The sequence below is a fragment of the Monodon monoceros genome, unplaced genomic scaffold (assembly GCF_005190385.1).
Source record: "Monodon monoceros isolate NGI ecotype Baffin Bay Population unplaced genomic scaffold, NGI_Narwhal_1 Super_Scaffold_6, whole genome shotgun sequence".
Classification (NCBI taxonomy): Eukaryota; Metazoa; Chordata; class Mammalia; order Artiodactyla; family Monodontidae; genus Monodon; species Monodon monoceros.
The window spans coordinates 23,870,066-23,889,847 of record NW_021703783.1 but is presented as its reverse complement, the minus strand read 5'-3'; the positions used below and the strand labels follow the sequence as shown (position 1 = coordinate 23,889,847).

The 19,782-nt window shown below is 37.2% G+C and overlaps 1 protein-coding gene and 1 long non-coding RNA gene across 3 annotated transcripts; one reads left to right on the top strand and one right to left on the bottom strand.

Annotated features, from left to right (window-relative positions):
- Positions 1-1,118: 1,118 nt before the first annotated feature.
- LOC114885013 (chymotrypsinogen A-like) lies at positions 1,119-8,864 on the top strand. Its single transcript, XM_029204214.1, has 5 exons — positions 1,119-1,309; positions 2,703-2,863; positions 6,121-6,219; positions 7,511-7,644; positions 8,316-8,864. The coding sequence occupies exons 1-5, from the start codon at positions 1,119-1,121 to the stop codon at positions 8,478-8,480; spliced, it is 750 nt and encodes a 249-aa protein (XP_029060047.1). The 3' UTR covers positions 8,481-8,864.
- On the bottom strand, positions 8,048-19,666 carry LOC114885014. 2 transcript variants are annotated; one of them, XR_003790991.1, is made up of 4 exons: positions 19,368-19,666; positions 17,356-17,404; positions 15,122-15,195; positions 8,048-8,513 (listed from the first exon to the last, which is right to left on the bottom strand). It is a non-coding gene; the product is annotated as an uncharacterized LOC114885014 (long non-coding RNA). The 2 variants fall into 2 exon arrangements; XR_003790990.1 differs by lacking the exon at positions 8,048-8,513 and having other exon boundaries at positions 14,342-15,195.
- Positions 19,667-19,782: the final 116 nt, after the last annotated feature.

Genomic DNA, 19,782 nt, shown 5'->3' with positions numbered 1-19,782 from the left:
TATAGGTGTGATTTTTAATTGTTAAAGGGATGCTCGCCCAATTGACCCTTCTTCTGTGTCCATTGCTTTTGTCTTTCATCACTATATCTCTAAACTGACCCTTTATTCTCACAGTAAAAATATTTAGCCTCATTTCTTTTTTTAAGTATTTTAAAGTAAGTTGAATACTAATAAAATATTGCTGTTATACATGTGTACAAACAGCCCAAAAGTCTGAGTTACTACATATAATGTGGATTACAAATGCAATAAAAAACATGCAGTAATGCAGTAAACCTTAATGCACTAAAAACATGTTTGAGTAAATACCTTTTGTGGGGTTTTTCTCCCTAAAATCTAGGATAATCTTAATTCTGAAGAGTCTGCATATTTTTTAGGCATATGTATTTAAAAGGAAGAGGGAATCCATGTGTTATACATATCTGAAAAGAAATTAGAAATGAGTTTTGACATAAGGATTGGATAAACACAAATCCACTATGCTAGAAACTTTTTGTTTTAAATAGATTTCTAGTGTAAAAAAAATCTCAAGTAAAGAATTCACAAGTGATCATATCTTATCATTCTGAAATTATATGGCTATGGAGAGGCTTAATTTTCTTTATATTTAAGTCTCTTGTTATTCCCTGGTAAATTTCTTTATAAATCTGAGAATGGAGTAAACACATTGGTAGAAATTTCCCCTATGCTTGTCCTTTATATAAACATTTTATTTTGAAGTATTTTGATGTGTCTAGATATGTTATACTGGGATAACACAAATGATGCCACAGAAAGAACAATTTCCAGTAATTTCATGATTAAGTGCAATACTTTTTTAAAAATTGATTTGTGTTCTGATTCGTCTAAAGACGTATATATTAATGCTTTAGTTAACTATTGATTTTTACTCATTTAAAAGCAATGGAAGAAAAGATGAGTCTCATCTCTTGCAAAGAATCCTAGTTTTGAACCTACAAAAGAAATAAATGCCTCCATTCTGAGACTTTAATAGACTTTCACAAGTATTGCTATCTGATGTTTTGTTGTTACTTTTCTAAGGGCTAACAGTAGAAAACAATACCAGAAGACAGCCAGCCCAAGACAAATGTGGAATTCCTGTTGTTGACCCATTTCTCATGGAAGGATCTGAGAGGAATACAAACGTGTTGCCAGCCAAGCTTGGGAAGCCCAGGGTGGTTGGTGGCCGTGCCGCCCCTGCGATGTCGTGGCCCTGGCTGGTCAGTCTGCAGTACCAAGGACAGCATTACTGTGGAGGTGCTCTGATTGGGAGACAGTGGGTCCTGACAGCGGCACACTGCAACTTCAGGTGTGTGCCCAAGTGGTGCAGGGTTGGGGACAGCAGGGCGGTGCGGAGCTATTTGAGGGTCCACAGCGGGTGCACTCCTTCTGTTCTCCCCATGTCACAAGAAACATCAAGCATCAGCTCCCCATCTTGCAAATGAATGAACGTGTTAGGTTTATGAAATTTTCTGTGCTTCACTAATACACTTACTACTAATAGCTTTTAATTTTAAAAGCAGCTTCCTGCCTCTAGGTATAATTTAATTAATAAGTAACTAACAACACCCCCCCATCCATAAAAATGAAGGTAATGATGTCTCAACATTTTTGCATCAGTCTCTCAGCATGGTGCCCAGAGCCGAGGGGCTGCTCAAATGTGGCTTCCTTTCCTCCTTGCTCTCCTCTACGGACTGTCTGATGATCATACCCAGTCCTGAAATAAATGTGTAAAGTTTCAAAGAATTTTAAAGAATGTCCTTTAAAGGAACTTTTTTTTTCTTTGACTTTATCTGAATCTTGGTCTCAATGTAATATGGAAATATCTGAAAACTCCTTCCTCAAAGGAGTCTTAGCTTGACGTTTTGAATATTATCTCCCAGAAGTAGTGAGACAGTTGACATTGTCATACAATGTCCCATAGCTGAATAAGTAGATATGACATTTTCAGGGTCTCTAAAATTGGCTTTATAATGAAAGCATCTGCTCAAATAACATGGTGAGCAGGAAGCTTCAATGAACCAAAAACTCAATTTCTTTAGCATTCCCCAAGTCTTATTTTTGATATAGCTAAATCACAAGAAGGCATCCTTATTAGGGCAGTTTTCAGACTTTCATGTGCTTAAAGTTACCTGGGGAGTTTGCTATAAACAGAATCTTAGAATATTAATCCTGAAATTTGATTTGCTGAGTTATGTCTGGGATTCTGCATTCTTTATACACATGCCAGATTTAATGCATGTGGTCCCTAGACATTTCTTTGAGAAACATCGTATTAGGGAGTAGAGTCACTATAACTTTCAGGATAGTTTCAGTGACCATCACATAAGTACATTATATAATGCATAATGATTATAATACATAAAATCATTACCTTGAGGCATCATGAATCTTAATTGTCAAAAATATATTGTACTAAATCATTTTATTTGATGTTATGAAGGCAAGAAAGTAGATACTTTAAAAATTTTCTCAAGGATTGAATTAATCAGAAACTCCCATTTTCTAAGAATTCAGGATAATAAGGATATTAATGTGGATTAAAAATTTTAAAGAAAGTTTTGGGGACTAGATTTTGGCAATAATATAATTGGAGTATAGAAGCAAAAAAAATGTTAAAGAATACATTCTTAGTAATTCTGAAAAGTGATGGCCTCATTAAAAGTGGTATCTATTTCGTCACTCCCTTTTCTTATGACAAGTAATGTCACAGACAACCTGGTAATAGGAAGAAGTTACCTGTGGAACACACGAAATAGAGATTTGATACCAGTGAAAGCTGTATACACTCACCCCAGCTTCACACAATTTCCTCCCAATGATGATATATGCTTGCTGCATCTGGAAAACCCTGTTGAACTAGGTCAGTATGGATAACTCTTTTCCATATTTTGAACCTTTTATCTTCCATCTTGCTTAGAAGTGCTGCATGTACTTTTGAAGTTAAATAATTATTTTAAAATTTTCTTACATTCTAAGATACTTTCTCTAAAAGCTGAAGTATCTGCATAAACATTTTACTGTTATGTGTATTTAATTGACAGAGGTCTAGAGAAGATTTCAGAGAAGTATGTTTTTAACTTTGTCCTATATATTCTCCTGAGACGCTTTATGTTCTATGAGGTTATCCCAAATACTTAGAACATCAGTTTGAACCACCAGATGTTTAATTTTCTGTGCCTTCATAACTTAGTAAAATCTTGGTTTTTAAAAAAATGTTTACTTAAGCCAAAGCTAAGTGAAACTGAGGCATTGTTAATCCTGGCTCTGTCAGGAAGTAGCCATGTGATCTTGGGCATGTTATGTAACTTCTGTGACCTTAGCTTTACCGTTTGTAGAAAGGGAATGGCAGTAACCCACCTACCTACTTAGCACAGGTGAGCATTCAGTGGGAAGGTGTATTGGGGGGAATGTAACTAAGATCTGTGGATAGTTCCCACTTTCACACCCAAGCCTTTCCATGGCATCACAGGGATCTGGGACAGTTTTCTTCCTTTGCTCCAGTTCTCTCCTCTGTTTCTGCCTATAGACCTCCCTTTGTATGTCTTTTCAGTGCATTCATCCTACAAACCCCCAATCATGGTTCAGTCTACCATTTGCTTTTCATGCTTTTAAAACTGAGTCAGTGAGAGCATTTAGAACACTGCTTCTTAACCTTGACTATGCATTATCATCCTCTGAGTTGCTTTAAAAACAAAACAAACAAAACTATCAGCCCAGATGCATTTTGGAACAATTAATTACAATCTCAGGATTGGAGCTCTGACATCAGTATTTTTTCTCTTTATCCTGCTTCTTAAATTTATTTTTAGTTAAACTTTCAATGCTGAGATAATTGTAGATTCACATGCAGTTATAGGGAATAGTACAGAGAAACCGAAGTACTTTTTAACCTGGTTTTCACGAATGGTAACATCTTGCAGGATTTGACATTGATATAGTTGAGATACAGAACATTTTTGTCACCATAAGGATCGATACTGTTGCCCCTTTATAGCCACACCCATTTCCTTCCTCCCCACTCCACCCTCCCCACCCAGACTTCTGTCAACCACAAAACTGTTGTTTCTATAATTTTGTCAATTCAAGAGTGTTACATAAATGGAATTATATAATATGTAACCTTTTGGGATTGACTTTTTTCCTGGGCATAACATCCTGGAGCTTCATTTATGTGGTTGCATGTATCAGTAGTGCATTCCTTTTAATAGCTGAGTAGTGTTCACAGTATGAATGTTTAACCACTTGTAACATTTAACCATTCATTTGTTGAAGAATATCTGGGTGGTTTCTAGCTTTTATATGTTACAAATAAAGCTCCCACGAACATTCGTGTAAAGGTTGTTTCCTTTTTTTTATTTAAATAATGCTGGATTGACTATCCTTATGTGTACATTTTTCCAGGTCTATGATTGCCTTAAGATAAATTTCTCGGAAGCAAAAATGCTGGATTTAGGGCATAACTGTTTTCAAGACTCTTGACATATTTCTAAGTTATAAACACAGCTGGATGTGGAGTACAAGTCAATACATCCCCCTCCTCCATCCTGCCAAATGATGCAATCTGGCAATATCTGTCCATTTTTAGTGTGTGCCCTGTGGTCCAGCAACTCAGTCATCCAGGAATACTGGCACAAATGCACAGATGCATGATCTTGGAAACTTGATGCAGCTTATAAGGGAAAAAATTAAAAGTCTAAATGTTTTCCAATGGGATTTAATAAATCGAGGTACATTCATTATCTGAATACCATATGCTATTAAAAAGAATGATGTAATAATGATGCCATGTAAATGGCATGATCATAATCTAGTAAATGAAGAATATCAGAATAAGAAAAATGGCTGATTAAAAATATGTTGTTAGTAGGAAAATGTTATTTAGCTCAAGGAAATTTGGGAGAAGATACGATAGAGCAATGATTATCTGTGAAGGCAGAATAACATAAGATTTGGCACACGCGTCGAGAGATGAGTAGGAAAAGAATAGACAAGTTACAAACAGTTTTATGTAATTTTATTAAGAGATAGCAGTAAAAATAAAGAACATATCACTGATATAAACGGCCTATAATAGCAGATATGCTGACACATTTAAGTATGTAAAAATCTGGATGAAAATGAAGTTAAATAGCCTGGGAAAAAGGGAAAACAAACACAAGAGCACTGCATTCAGTGTGTGTGTGTGAGTGTGTGTGTGTGTGTGTGTGGCATATATACACACAGACACACAAACCCACAATATTTATATATACACAGATTTTGGTGATAAGAAAAAATGTAAATGTTTAAATGTATAATGTATCAATATATTTTATAATAACCTGTGGAGATAGAATTAGATATAAAAATACTTTTTAGCTGTAAAAATACTTTAACAGTTAAATTGCTACGTGTTTTTCCCCGTTCTTCATATAACATAGTTGAAAAGAGAAGACAATTATAGGGACTTCCCTGGTGGTCCAGTGGTAAAGAATCTGCCTTACAATGCAGGGCACTCGGGTTCAATCCCTGGTCGGGCAACTAAGCCCGCGTGCCACAACTACTGAACTTGCGTGCTTCAACTAGAGAGCCTGCGTGCCACAAACTACAGAGCCCATGCGCCCTGGAACCCGAGAAAACCCACATGCCACAACTAGAGAGAAGCCCGCACGCCACAACAAAGAGCCCACGTGCTGCAACTAAGACCCGACACAGCCAAAAATAAATAAATAAATAATAAATCTTAAAAAGAAGACAATTATATTCTCCACTCTCATCTCAAATTCAACAAGGTGATGTCCTGAAGGCACATAGGCAAACAGACAGATGCACTTTAAAAAATGGTTATGGATGAGAAGCTCCACATTTCAGTGTAGGGCATGTGTTTCTGTTTTCCTAGGAGGATATGGAAATACCTGGAGCAAAGTGGTAACGTGTATTGGGATGATCCCCTCTGAGTAAATAATAGGTGGGATCTTCTGGAAGACTTTATTAAATTACAGGGTTACAAAGGGTACTGTTAGGTCAAAGTAGGTATTTCTAGAGCCATCACTGAAGAGCAAACAGTATAGACAATGTTAATATGAATCTTACGGACTAACTGATATTTGCGTTTTTCTTTCTCATCCTTTTAATTAGGAAAGTTTGTATCTCCAATCTGTTTGCCAGGGAAAGATGATAAAATAAATTTACTTTCCAAATGTATGACTGCTGGATGGGGAATAACTGAACCTCATCGTGAGTATATTTTATTACCTCTTCTAAGATTAGAGTCCAAACAAATATATGTGAAGTCTGAGTATACTGTTTACTCATTTTCAATTTTTCTGTATTTTTAATAGGAATGATAGTGGAAAATTTTTTTCATAATGGACCTAAAGGTGACTGGTTGGGCTTTAGGCCATCATATTCATTAATACAAGTTCACTGATACTTTTAAAAACTGTGTTGGTAAATATCTAGTGATGTTATTACCTAATATTTGTGTATGCACACACTCACACACACATAATTGTTTTCACAACAGTGTAGATATTTCTATTGTGAAAACCCATACTTGAAGATATATGAGCCTATTCTTAAAGCTGTGAGGCATTTTTCTGAAATGATAGGCTGGTATAAAAGGTAAATGGGTAGATATGATATCACTTATATGTGGACTCTAAAATATGACACAAATGAACTTATTTATGAAACAGAAACAGACTCACAGAGAGAACAGACTTGTGGTTGCCAAGGTGGGGGGCAGGGGAGGGTTGGAGTGGGAGTTGGAATTAGCAGATGCAAACTATTATATGTAGAATGGATAGACAACAAGGTCCTGTTGTGTAGCACAGGGAACTATATTCAATATCCCGTAATAAACCATAATGGAAAAGAATATGAAAAAATATACATATGTAATAACTGAATCACTCAACTATACTTCAATTTAAAAAAAAGGTAAATGGGTAGAAAGATTATGTGCAGATATTCTAGTCCATATAAAGATCAAACTCATGACTCTGGTCTCACATACACCCTATTCTGCAAATGAATTAACTACCTACAAATATCCAATAAACTAAAGAGTTATTTAGAATGCAATTTCACTTGTCAGCTTCCAGTCAGTGTCAGCACTTAACCAGAATGTCTGCTCAGCAGAAGTCAAATCAAAAGAATGAGAATGTCATGAAACCAGTGAATTAAAGTATAGACTTAATATGTAAAAAATGTATATTGTTTGCTTTATCAACAACTGATTTGGGTGTAAACTTTGTCTTTTTTGCATAAAGTGATGTTTTTATATCTTCTGAGGACTATACTAAAGATAAAAGAACCCACATAAAATGTTTTTCATTGTTTCTGTTGTATAAGCCACTGTGGAGTGACTATATTAGTTTTTTAGAAGTCACCTAACAGCATCACTATAGTGCTGAGAGGGGAGAATGGGTGGGATTTAACCCTCGGAGTCTGTGTATATATAAGGCTATTTTTGTTTTATCCTTTAATATCATTTGCCTATGTGTTTTTATTCCTTTTCTACTAGAAGATGAATTTCCTAAAACTGTGCAGCAGGCAAAGGTACCACTGATTAGTAGTACATCTTGTCGAAGCTACTGGGGACTGGATATTAAAAATACCAATATATGCGGAGGGGCTGCAGGATCATCGTCCTGTATGGTAATGAAGGCCTGCATTGATGAGGGCAGGAGTTTTCTTCTCAGTGTGTCTCATGAATGGGTGTTTGCTGACCATAAAAAGGTATAAATGTATGGTAGTTTTAAAATGAAAAGTGAGAGGAGTAAGTACATTGCTAAATTGATGTACTGTGATTACCAATTTGATATTTTTGTGGATTCTATTCTCAAAAGGAATTACTTGTTCAACTGCTAGGTTGAACTATGTGAAACTGATAACTTTCAACTGTTTTTGATCCACAAAAAAATGATGATTTCTTGTGGTTCAACTTCATAGCTGTATTAGGTAGCTCAAACTACCTACTTCCAGTAGCACTGAAAATATAACAATGCTTTCACGTAACTCAAAACCATCATTTAGTCATTTATATTAGATGCTTGAAACTTTCTGCATGGCACAGTCTATTGTCAGCATAAAATAAATTTATGCTAAATGTTTCTTTCAGCCTCGCCTTGAAAATGTAGATTTTGATCTGATTCAGAGATCTGTAACATCAGCCAACTACCTCAGTGGTTGTAGTTCCCTATGCTGTTATGAGCAGAAATCAGAGATGAGAGTGACTTACACACTGTTGGACCATCCCCTGCAGTTGGGGGTTAGTGTCAGCCATGAATCATGCAGCCAGAATGAACTTCCCTTTTTGCTGGTTGCAGGGAGATTCTGGAGGACCACTGCAGTGTGCCCAGGATGGGCAGTACAAGCTCATCGGTATTGTGAGCTGGGGCAGCAGTAATTGCCATCCTGCCGCACCAACGGTCTTCACCAGAATTTCTGCTTATAGAGACTGGATCACATCTGTCACTGGAGGAGAAGCATGATCACCGGAAGAGCAGCATGGTGGAATTGTGTTCCTAAGTGGGAAAGGAAATACATGACCGCGTACCTGAAAAATACGTCTCTTGTCATTGCTAAAAAACTCAATGTCACTTCCCCCAACCCTTGTCATTGAGGAGCTTGGATTTGGTGTGTACATACATTCAATATTAAACGTTGGTCACAGAAAGCTAATGTTGGTCCATGCCTCCTGGGAACTTACAATCTTAAATGTCATTAATTTCAGGTCTAGTGTACCATGTACTATATGTCAAATTTGAATACCATCATATATAATTTCACTATTTTTTTAATTTGGTTAACATTGGAAGATATGAAGGGAGATGTTACTCACTCCATATAATTCTTTTTTTTTTATTTTAAAGATTCTTTTCTTTTAAGCTTTTTAAAAAATTTTATTTACTTATTTTTGGCTGCGCTGGGTCTTTGTTGCCGTGTGTGGGCTTTCTCTAGTTGCACCGAGCAGGGGCCACTCTTCGTTGTGGTGCGCGGGCTTCTCATTGCAGTGGCTTCTCTTGTTGAGCACAGGCTTTAGGCACACAGGCTTCAGTAGTTGTGGCACGTGGCTCAGTAGTTGTGGCACACGGGCTTAATTGCTCCACAGCATGTGGGATCTTCCTGGACCAGGACTCGAACTGATGTCCCCTGCATTGCCAGGCAGATTCTTTTTTTTTTTTTTTTTAACATTTTTATTGGAATATAATTGCTTTACAATGGTGTGTTAGTTTCTGCTTTATAACAAAGTGAATCAGCTATACATATACATATATCCCCACATCTCTTTCCTCTTGCATCTCCCTCCCTCCCACCCTCCCTACCCCACCCCTCTAGGTGGTCACAAAGCACTGAGTGGATCTCCCTGTGCTATGCGGCTGCTTCCCACTAGCTATCGGTTTTACATTTGGTAGTGTATATATGTCCATGCCACTCTCTCACTTTGTCCCAGCTTACCCTTCCCCCCTCCCCATGTCCTCAAGTCCATTCTCTAGTAGGTCTGCGTCTTTATTCGTGTCCTGCCCCTAGGTTTTTCTGACCTTTTTTTTTTTTTAGATTCCATATATATGTGTTAGCATACAGTATTTGTTTTTCTTTCTGACTTCTTTCACTCTGTATGACAGACTCTAGGTCCATCCACCTCACTACAAATGACTCAATTTCGTTTATTTTTATGGCTGAGTAATATTCCATTGTATATATGTGCCACATCTTCTTTATTCATTCATCTGTCGATGGACACTTAGGTTGCTTCCATGTCCTGGCTATTGTAAATAGATCTGCAGTGAACATTGTGGTACATGACTCTTTTTGAATTATGGTTTTCTCAGGGTATATGCCCAATAGTGGGATTGCTGGGTCGTATGGTAGTTCTATTTTTAGTTTTTTAAGGAACCTCCATACTGTTCTCCATAGTGGCTGTATCAATTTACATTCCCACCAAAGTGCAAGAGGGTTCCCTTTTCTCCACACCCTCTCTAACATTTATTGTTTGTAGATTTTTTGATGACGGGCATTCTGACTGGTGTGAGATGATATCTCATTGTAGTTTTGATTTGCATTTCTCTAATGATTAGTGACGTTGAGCAGCTTTTCACGTGCTTCTTGGCCATCTGTATATCTTCTTTGGAGGAATGTCTATTTAGGTCTTCTGCCCATTTTTGGATTGGGCTGTTTGTTTTTTTGATATTGAGCTGGCAGGCGGATTCTTAACCACTGTGCCACCAGGGAAGCCCTCACTCCGTATAATTCTTAATTTTACTCACATAGAACAGTGCCCTATGCACAGGTTTACAGGAATGGTCCCTGTAAGTTTCACAATTTCAGTGAGCAATTGACATTTATGAAATTATTTATCAGGCTTATCATTTGATTTTTAAATTTTTAGATAAAATCTTAGGATATTTCACTTGTTTACATTTATCTGAACTTCAGCTGACCAATACCCTCATCTCTCTAGGCTGGATACTTAATGCCAAAGCCCATCACAGAGATATATAATACAGATTAAGAAGTCTGAAGCAACTATTTTTTCTTATTTTCCACCAAAATTTATCATTTGGTTTCCAAAATTACAGCATTCAAAAAAGGAGGATAGTTTAACTTTTTAGGTAAGCACAATATAACCTAATCAAAGAACAACTCATAAAGAAATTAGCAAAAAATAAATACTTTTTTTTCTTTCTTTCTCTGATCTCCCTTTCTCTCACCCCCCTGTCCCTACCCCTCTCTTTTTCTGTCTCTCCTCTCTTTTGCAAATGCTATAAAGGGAAAATATTTTGAATTTCCCAGTATTTACTAAAAACCTCTTACATGAATATTGGTCTAAACTGCTTTAATTAATTTAAATTATACTCTTTGTTAGGGACTCAGTAAATTGAAAGATGAGATTTACAATAAGGATTCTCTAATTCTTATGTTAATTTGTTTTGTACCATTTTTACTTTGTCTCATTGAATTTCTCTCATCTTTTCAATCAGATGACATTAAGGGGGGTTAAAGATGGGCTGTATTAAATGTCAGGCCTGTCTAAAGCTTTCTTCTTCACAGTATGATCTGAAGGTGGTTAATTTTGGTACTGGCACAATCTCTGACCTCCTGGGACAGTGATCTGGTGGTGATGCTTGAGGGCTCTGTCAGCAAAGGACGAAGGGTTAGCATTCCATGTACTACCTAAGGAAGCTGCCTGACTTTCATATGAGGGTCAGAGACTGGTGCTCTGTTTTCAGCTTGAGTTGGCAGTAATTTTCAAATTGTTCTGTATTTAATCTTTTCCCTATTGAATAGAACTGTGTTAGACTATTTTACTATGTTAGACTGTTTTACTTGCCCTTTCTCTAGTTGAAAGCCAATTTAACTCAGGAGGGACATAAGCTTTATTTCTTACTTTGACTGTTTCTTCTTCCCAAGAACTCTTTTTTATTCTTTCATTTCAAGGTCAAGCTCTATGTGGATTAGACTACAATCAATTTTGTAAGTTGATATAGTCTGTAAGGGTTACATAGCCAAATTAAAAAAAAATTAGAGACCTAGTAACCTAAGTTTTCACTCATGTGTGTATTTAAAAATGGCCTCGTTGAGCACCTACTGTGTGTCAAGTAGGGGCACCTTGAAAAAGGAAGTTTCCCTTATCTTTAGCATCTCATTCTAGTGCAGAAGAACAATACACAAAGGTAATTCCAATTCCACATGCCATGGGAGCTGCCAGTCTAGGAGGGAACAACCAACACTTTCTGCAAGGATGGATGGAGGTTTTGCAGGAGAAGTAATGTTTGAGCTGAGTTTTAAAGCTCAAGTATTAGTTGATTTGATTTTTGTTTTATGTTTTAATGTTTTATACACCAATATCTTATGTTAAAGAAATCTGTATCAAGCTCTTTTCCTATTAACAATTACACATACTCTGAATCTCTCCTGTCATTTGGATTGTTGGAACATTTTGTTATTCATTCTTAAGCCATAAATTGCATTACTTCACTTTCTCTAACCCTCCGTCTTGTCTTTTTTTTTTTTTTTTTTAATATTTATTTACTTATTGGGCTGTGCTGGGTCTTAGTTGTGGCACGCGGGATCTAGTTCCCTGACCAGGGATCGAACCCAGGCCCCCTACTTTGGGAGCATGGAGTTTTAACCACTGGACCACCAGGGAAGTCCCCTCCATCTTGTCTTTTTCATAAAATTTTCAATAATATAGTTCCAATTTCATGCATATTCTTTGTCAATTTAACAGTCAACAACTTAAGCCTGACAAGTGTCTAATTCTCACCAAAGATTAACAGCTTTGGGCACTTACCTGATTTCATCTTGGTCTCAACTTTATTATCAGTAGCATGATCACTTTCATTTTTCTATCCCCCACAGATATTTATAAAATAAGAGTAAATTTAAACCAAATTGTCAGATAGTGGTAACACAAACAACTGCTGGGGCCAAAATAACTAAGAATCTCTTAAAGAGGCAAAATGAAGCAGGGGAATTATAACAGAGGCAATTAAGCTAGAGTAATTAAGACAGGGTGGTATTGCTGCAGAGATAAATAAACTGATCAAGAGAACAGAATACAAAAGCAAGAAATAGCGCCATCTTACATTCTCTAAATTGGCAAAATGCACAGTGTGACAAGATAAACAGATAATGAGAATGTGGAGTGGAGGGGAACTCTCCTCACGGCTGGGGGTGGGGTGCAACTCAGATAACATGGGTAAAACTGAAGATGCCAATGTCTTCTGAGTCAGCAATTCTACCTCTAGGTAAATGCCCTAGAGCATGGCTGCAATTAAATGAAAACATCTGGGGCATGGAGGGGGGTAATTTTTTTTTTTTTTTACTATTTATTTATTTGGCTGTACCAGGTCTTAGTTGCGTGGCACGTGGGATCTAGTTCCCTGACCAGGGATCGAACCCAGGCCCCCTGCACTGGGAGTGCTGAGTCTTAACCACTAGGGCACCAGGGAAGTCCTAGGGGTAATTTTTTTAACTCCTTACATGATGCTAATGTGCAGTCAGGTTTGGGAACAGTGTCCTAGGAAAGTGATGCAACCATGACCACTAAACATGTACAGGAAAGTTTATAGAAATGTGAATATCAGCAAAAGCCGGAATTCCCAATGTCCACTAGAGAAGCATGGATAATCAAAATCTATATAGTATACTCACACAGCAGTAAAATATATGACATTCCACAGGCTCTTTAGGTGAATCTTAAAAGCAATGCTGAGCTTAAAAAGCAAATTTCAGAAGAGTAGGTACCTTATAAAGCTCAGAAACAGGCAAAATTAAACTGCTCAGGCTTCATATATGGTTGAAAAAAATGCCAGGGAAAATAACCCACCATTCAGAGCAGTGGGCGGGGGGTGTGGGGATAGGATGGAGGAACCACACACAAGTGGTATTAATAATTTTCTAGTTAAGTTGGTGGTAGTTTTACAGATGTTTATGATCTTGCTCCATAACTTACATAATACTTCTGTGTATACTGAATACTACACAGTATAAGTATACTTACAGACCTTTTAAATAATACTAGCTTCTCAGCATAGAACCTAACCTTCTCTCCAGGTAATTAGAGTTCCACACTCATTCGGAGCATTATACCCTTGCATTTTCGGCAGTTCCCTTTGCCTAGAAAGCACAAATTGTCACTGACACTTGCATTCCCTGATGTCACTATTTAACTTTGCTTAGTTAACACTGGCAATTACATTTTCTACCATCTATTCTCTTCCAGGGGAAAAGGGTTTAAAATTTGTTTATCTTCTAGGTGCCAGATATTACTTGACATTTCCATTTAGGTCATTTAATCATTAAAAATAATCTTATGAAAATGTTTTGAATGTAATATTAATAACCCCTGGGAATAGGGATTAAGTGTTGGTTCTGAAACCAGAGTTCTTGGGTTCAAATCCCACCTTCATCGTCAACTAGTGTTATGACTTTGGGCAAGTTAGCCTCCTTATACTTCCATTTTCTCATCTATAAACTGGAGGTAATAAAAAAACCTATTCATAGAGATATCCTATAGTTAAAGGAGCTTATAAATTCAAACCACTTAAAAAAGTGGCTGGCACCTAGTAAACTTTCAGTTCATGTTAGTTATTATTTTGTGCATTTTTCTAAAATAAAGTTTTAAAGAGGATTCCCCCCCCCCCGCAACCTGACCTTGGATCCTTTAAAAAATATTTGAAGAGAATAGTTAAAAAATTGTTACAAAAATGGATGAACCTCAAAATCATTATGCTAATTGAAAGAATCCAGTCGCAACAGACTACATGTTACGATTCCACTTACATGGAATGTAGACAAATTTATAGACAGAAAGCAGAACAGTGGTTCCCTAAGGTTATGGGTAAGTGCAAGAAATAACAAAATGGGGGTGATGGAAATGTTCTAAAATTAGATTATGGTGATGGTTGCACAACTGCATAAATTTACTAAAATCATGGAATTGTACACTTACAAATTTTTTTTTAAGGAACAGTTCCAGAATTTTTACTTTAATGGCACTTTTATCAGGATGGGTAAAATCTGATTAAACTCTCATGTTTGAATGTAGTCAAAATCCAGCAATACACTGTTATGTGTGCAGGCAGAGGCTATGTCATATGTTACTTGGGGAGAGGTTGATTTTATTAAGCCTTGCTGTTCAAGAATACAGTATAGCTTTCTAATTTTTCTGTTCTTTTTTATGTCTCCATTTTTTTTTTCAAAAATTCTCTTCATAATTTCCCTAAGGATTTAATTGGGGAGTGACAATCCCATTAGGCTACCTTAGTAGCTTTCCATGTGCCGACTTCTTTACATATATTAATTTAATTCTGAGCACAATTGTATCAGAAAGGCATTCTCTTTCCCATTTTACCCATGAGATTGAAGCTAGGGAGGTTGACTTGTTTTACATCAAACATCTGGTTTCAGAGAAAAAAAAACACATAGATTTTTCTGATTACAGACTTTAATTACTATATCACATGGCTGATGGGTGTTTTCAGAAGATAATGTAGGCAAGAGTGTGGAGTTTGGACTGGGGAGATAAGACTGGGAGCATGGAGAGATTGGAACTGGGCTGGCTTCATTCACACACTTGAACATGAGAAGGAAAATAAAATTGGAGAGAGGTAAAAAGAAGACTTACGTGTAATAAGGGAGGTTCAGTTTTCAGAGAGCTTAAAAATTTCCTTGAATCCACCAGGAATTACTTGCCAGCTGCTGGTTAAAAAGACGTTACTACAGTAGTTTGAAGGAATTAGGATTTTTATTCTCTTACTTAAATGGAGTCAGGCAGCTGATAGGCAGCTCTACAAAGTTAGAGGGCCTGCAGCTTTTCCTGTCTTCCTCCTCCACCATCCTCAGTGTATCGATTCAATCCTCAAGTCATAAAATTGTTGCAGGGCTCAGGTCATCGCAGTCACATTCCAAGATGGGAAATGAGGGAGGGCAAGGAGAAAAGGGGATAAATGGCTTTCATAAAAGCCCTACTCAGTGACTATTATTTACATATCTACCTGCCAAGCCTGGGAATATAGTTCTTCACTTGGGTTTACTGTCCAGGATTCTGGTTCTAAAGAAGGAGAGAAGAGTATTTACATGGCAACCAGAAGTCTCTCCCACATATCTAATTATAATACTTTGCATTAATTTTACTTTTATTACCTTTTCTAAGAATAAATGCAAAAGAAAGTGTCAATTAAAAAGTGATACTGTGATTGTATAAAGCAAAAATTATAATTCTTTATTTCACTGCTATCCTTTTCCCACTTCCGCTAGTTATCATTTTTAATAGTCCAGGACATCTCATAACAATAATAGGAGTTTCAGAAGGAGAAAATAGAGAAAATGGAGGTGAGAAATTAATCAAGGAAACAAATCAAGAAAACTTCCTAGAACTTAAGGGTATGTGTTGTCAGGTGGAAAGAATGCACTGGATGCCTAGCACAAGAGTGAAGACGGACCCAGATCACAGATGTCACTGTGAAGCTTAAAGGCACTGGGGACAAGAAAATTACATAAGATTCCAGAGAAAAACAGGTCTCATACATAGGGTCAAGAATCTGAGTGGCTTTAGACTTCTCATCAGGAATATTTAAATGCACAAAGATGCTTTGCCATGTGGACCTCTCCACTGGGCTTCTTGAGCGGGCTGATGACAGAACAGCTGCATTTCCCCAAAGGATGATCCAAGAGAGAGCAAGGGGGAGCTGCACTGTCCTTTATGGCCTTTGCTAGCACCCTTTAAACTTTATAATAATTGTTTTTTTGATTCATCCTTGACAAATCATATAGTTTAACTGAATCAAGCCTATCTGCTTGGTGTATAGACCAAAAAAAAAAATAAAGTACTAATTTCCCAGCCTCATTTTTTCCATCTTTTGCCTCCAAATGAAAGACTCTAATGGGTTCTTGTGTGTTCCTTCAGCATGGACTTGGCTTAGGATAGACATGACGTTAATGGCTTCTCCTACCTCAGACTCAGCAATCCCCATCTCTATGATGATGGGAGTGCCAAAGGGCACTCAATGTGCTATAGAGCATCACCCTTATAGATGGATGTGATACCAAAGCAGCAGCCTCAATCTGTGTCAAGGACTCAGATCTTTAATGAGGTTCCCCCAGCCTAACTACCCTCCATTAGAGGAAAAATCAACTTCTGACCAAGTTTACTCATGCAGGCTGGTTCATGAGACGGTGGAGGGCAGGGGGGAACAGGTCTGACTGGCTTCTTTCCTTCTAAGACCCAGACAGGGAGAAGGGGGACCTCACTATTGTTGGTTCAACTATCCTTTACTTAGAAAAACAAGTTTAATTTGTAAGAGTATTTGTCAGGTTAGGTCCTGTTGAACAGTAAGGTATACAAATGTATTCATAATTTTTAGTCAAAGCATCTGAACTCTGACCATATATTATTTACATATTTAGCTGCTTCTATATTTTTTATATGATAGGAAAATCAACTTATGGACATATCTCATATATGGGATGGAAATTATTTGACCTTTTTAGCTCAACATCAGTGTTATATAATCATATCAGAAAATGGAAAAATGTCTTCTGCTGTGCTCAGTTGAAAGTTGATTTTCTTTCTGTCATATCATCCTGGGTTTTTTTCCTTTCTAATTATGATAGTTTGTCACATACATAAAAATCACGGAGTCTGGTGTACAGCATGAAACTGGAAATAGTCTTAATGAAGGAAATTGATTGGTCATTGGGATTGGTAGCTAGTGACTGAATCTGAGGTTAGTGGTGCCATTGACTTTTGTAGATACAGTGCAGAAGAAATAGATTTGGGGTAAATTATAAAATCCACTTGGGATATATTGAATTTGAGGTGTTTCTGGGGCATTCATGTAGCAAAAAGTATTAACTTACCTTAATTTTGTTGCTTACTTGCTAAAACTTTTATGCAAACTGCAGAGAACTAAAAAAAGAAAAAAACAAACAAAAACCAGTATGAAAACACCTTTTGATCATTTGCACAAAATACAGGTTGTTTAGCACCAGTTGTTAATTCCCAATCTAACATCTATCTCCCAGTTCTCTTTTGTGGGCAATGTTACCAAACCAGGTTCATTTTACCTAGCGCACAGCAAGCCCAAATGCTGAGATGCTGAGGTTTGCAGCAAAGGCAGGGTTTTTCCACACAGCAGCCAAGCGAGGGGGCTGGAGGGCAAATCTCAAATTTGCCTTCCTGAAGGCAAGGGGCTCTGGGTATTTATGGAATAAAGAAGCAGGGCGGTCTCAGTGGGGGAGCATGGAAAAGGGTGATGGGAAAAGGTGAGGTAATGGTCATTCTGTGCAGGCCTAACTAAGCTATGGGCCACTGCACCTTCAAAAGGTCACCAAGTGGACATGCCACATGCCCAGTTTTAGGGTTGGTGGCCCCATCCAGCCTTAACCAGCTCAGCTTGAGCTAGACACAGATGACCCCAAGTTCCTTGAAAATAACTCGGGCAAACATCTTATTGTTTAGGCTATGTGCTGCTTGGAGGACAAGCAAGTCTTAAAATGACCTTGATTAGTGAAGGCAGGTGAAACGGATTTGACTAATCATTACCCAGTTTCATAATACATAATGGACATTTTTTTTTCCCTTGGAAGCAAATTGTTTTCTAGATATAACTACACCAATAACATAGGATTAAGTACTCGCCCCTCTTTCTAGTTAAGCAAGGTTTCAATCTTCAGGAGGAAATTTAGTCTTGATTTAGTATTATAGAAGATGGTGAGCTGTTTTTTAAATAAGCAGGATCAAATTAGTCAGTTTTGTTTCATTGGGCCATCCAACTCTTATGGGATAGTTGTTACCCTGAAAGTAGACTACTCTAGAGACCAGGCATCCAGTGTAACTAAGTGAACAACAACCAGCTTCCAGCCACACAAGACCTCAAACAATCAGACCTACAAAGGGCTGATGGTGCATTTGTGGCTAAGATAAAGAAGCACTTTAGATATGTATTAACTCATTTAGTCCTTATAACAATCTTTGAGACATTATAGTACAATTTTATAGATGAAGAAAAGAGGACAAAATAATGAAATAATGTGCCCAAGGTCACATGCTAGTAAGTTATTGAACTGGAATTTTAACCCAGGAAATCCTAGCTACAGTGTCTATGATCTTAGACATCACATTATGCTTCTTCATAAATATGTGAAGGAGACAGAAACCTTATATCAGTTTAGAGTTGGTTTAAAGTTTTTGGACTAATCCTGACATGAAAGTCTGGAAATGAAATTGCATCAGTGGAAACTCTTTATCTGCCCTTATTTTCTAGGACAGTTTAAATTTAGTAAAATTTCATATTTCGATAAACGTTAATTCAATAAACAAAATGATGACTGCTCCTTCGAAAGGCAGTTTAGTCTTGTGGTCAAGATTTCCCTGCCTCTCCCAGCTATCTGACATTGGGTAAATCACTTAACTGCCACTTGACTCAATTTCCTTATCTATTAAATGGGTAAATGTTATTATCGTACACAGTTGTAAAAGATTAAACGAGATGAGGAAAGTAAAGCATATAAATATTGCTTACTGGGGAAGAAAAAGCAGTGCTTACCATTTAAGAATTAGTCATTATTACGCTTTTGTTAGAATTTTTGGTCAATAAAAAATAAAATTAAAAATCTCAATGTTCGGAAAATCTGGTAACACATGGGCTTACTCTTGAGCCCTTTTTTCCAAAGTCCCCTCTGTTACCTCTTATAATATGAAGTGTTAGGGAAAAAAGGTGAATGAAGTATTAATTTTCTTTCTCAACAAATATTCGAGTGCATAGAAAAGTATTGGTGATATAAGAATGAGGAAGACACATGTGATTTCTTACAGAGCTTACCATCTAGAAGACAAGAAAAACATTTAACAGATAATTTAAAAGCGTTACCTGTGCCTGGAAAGGAAAGTTTAAACGTTCTTGACAGAAGAAAATAAAGGGGCACAAAACGTGGTGCAGAGTTTGGAAGAGTAATACGGATAGGGCTGCAAATGTTAATTCCTGCGCCCAAGTATCTCATTCCTAACGAAGTACTATTAGAGGAGTTGAGATTCTTTCTGTAGTCTCTAAGTATCCGTTGGTAGGTAACAAAGCTCTCCTTGGAGAAGTTAATTCCTTGCTAGCCACGTGGTCACAAGTGAAATAAGTTTAAACCTCCATTCTTCTTAGCCGAGCCCCTTTAACTTGGCTCACACCTCTTGATTCACAAAGCACTTCGTCAGCGAAAGGAATATCGCGAGAACTCTACACCGTTTCCCCGCCCCCCACCCCCCCCGCTGACGTTTTCCACGGTGGTAGTCGCTTT

Bases quoted from the DNA above. Each gene is read 5' to 3' on its own strand.
- LOC114885013 (XM_029204214.1), top strand. From the start codon at position 1,119: ATGGAAGGATCTGAGAGGAATACAAACGTGTTGCCAGCCAAGCTTGGG. The intron at 1,310-2,702 runs GTGTGTGCCCAA...TCTTATGACAAG, and splicing joins GCGGCACACTGCAACTTCAG to TAATGTCACAGACAACCTGG. The intron at 7,645-8,315 runs GTAATGAAGGCC...TGCTGGTTGCAG, and splicing joins CAGGATCATCGTCCTGTATG to GGAGATTCTGGAGGACCACT.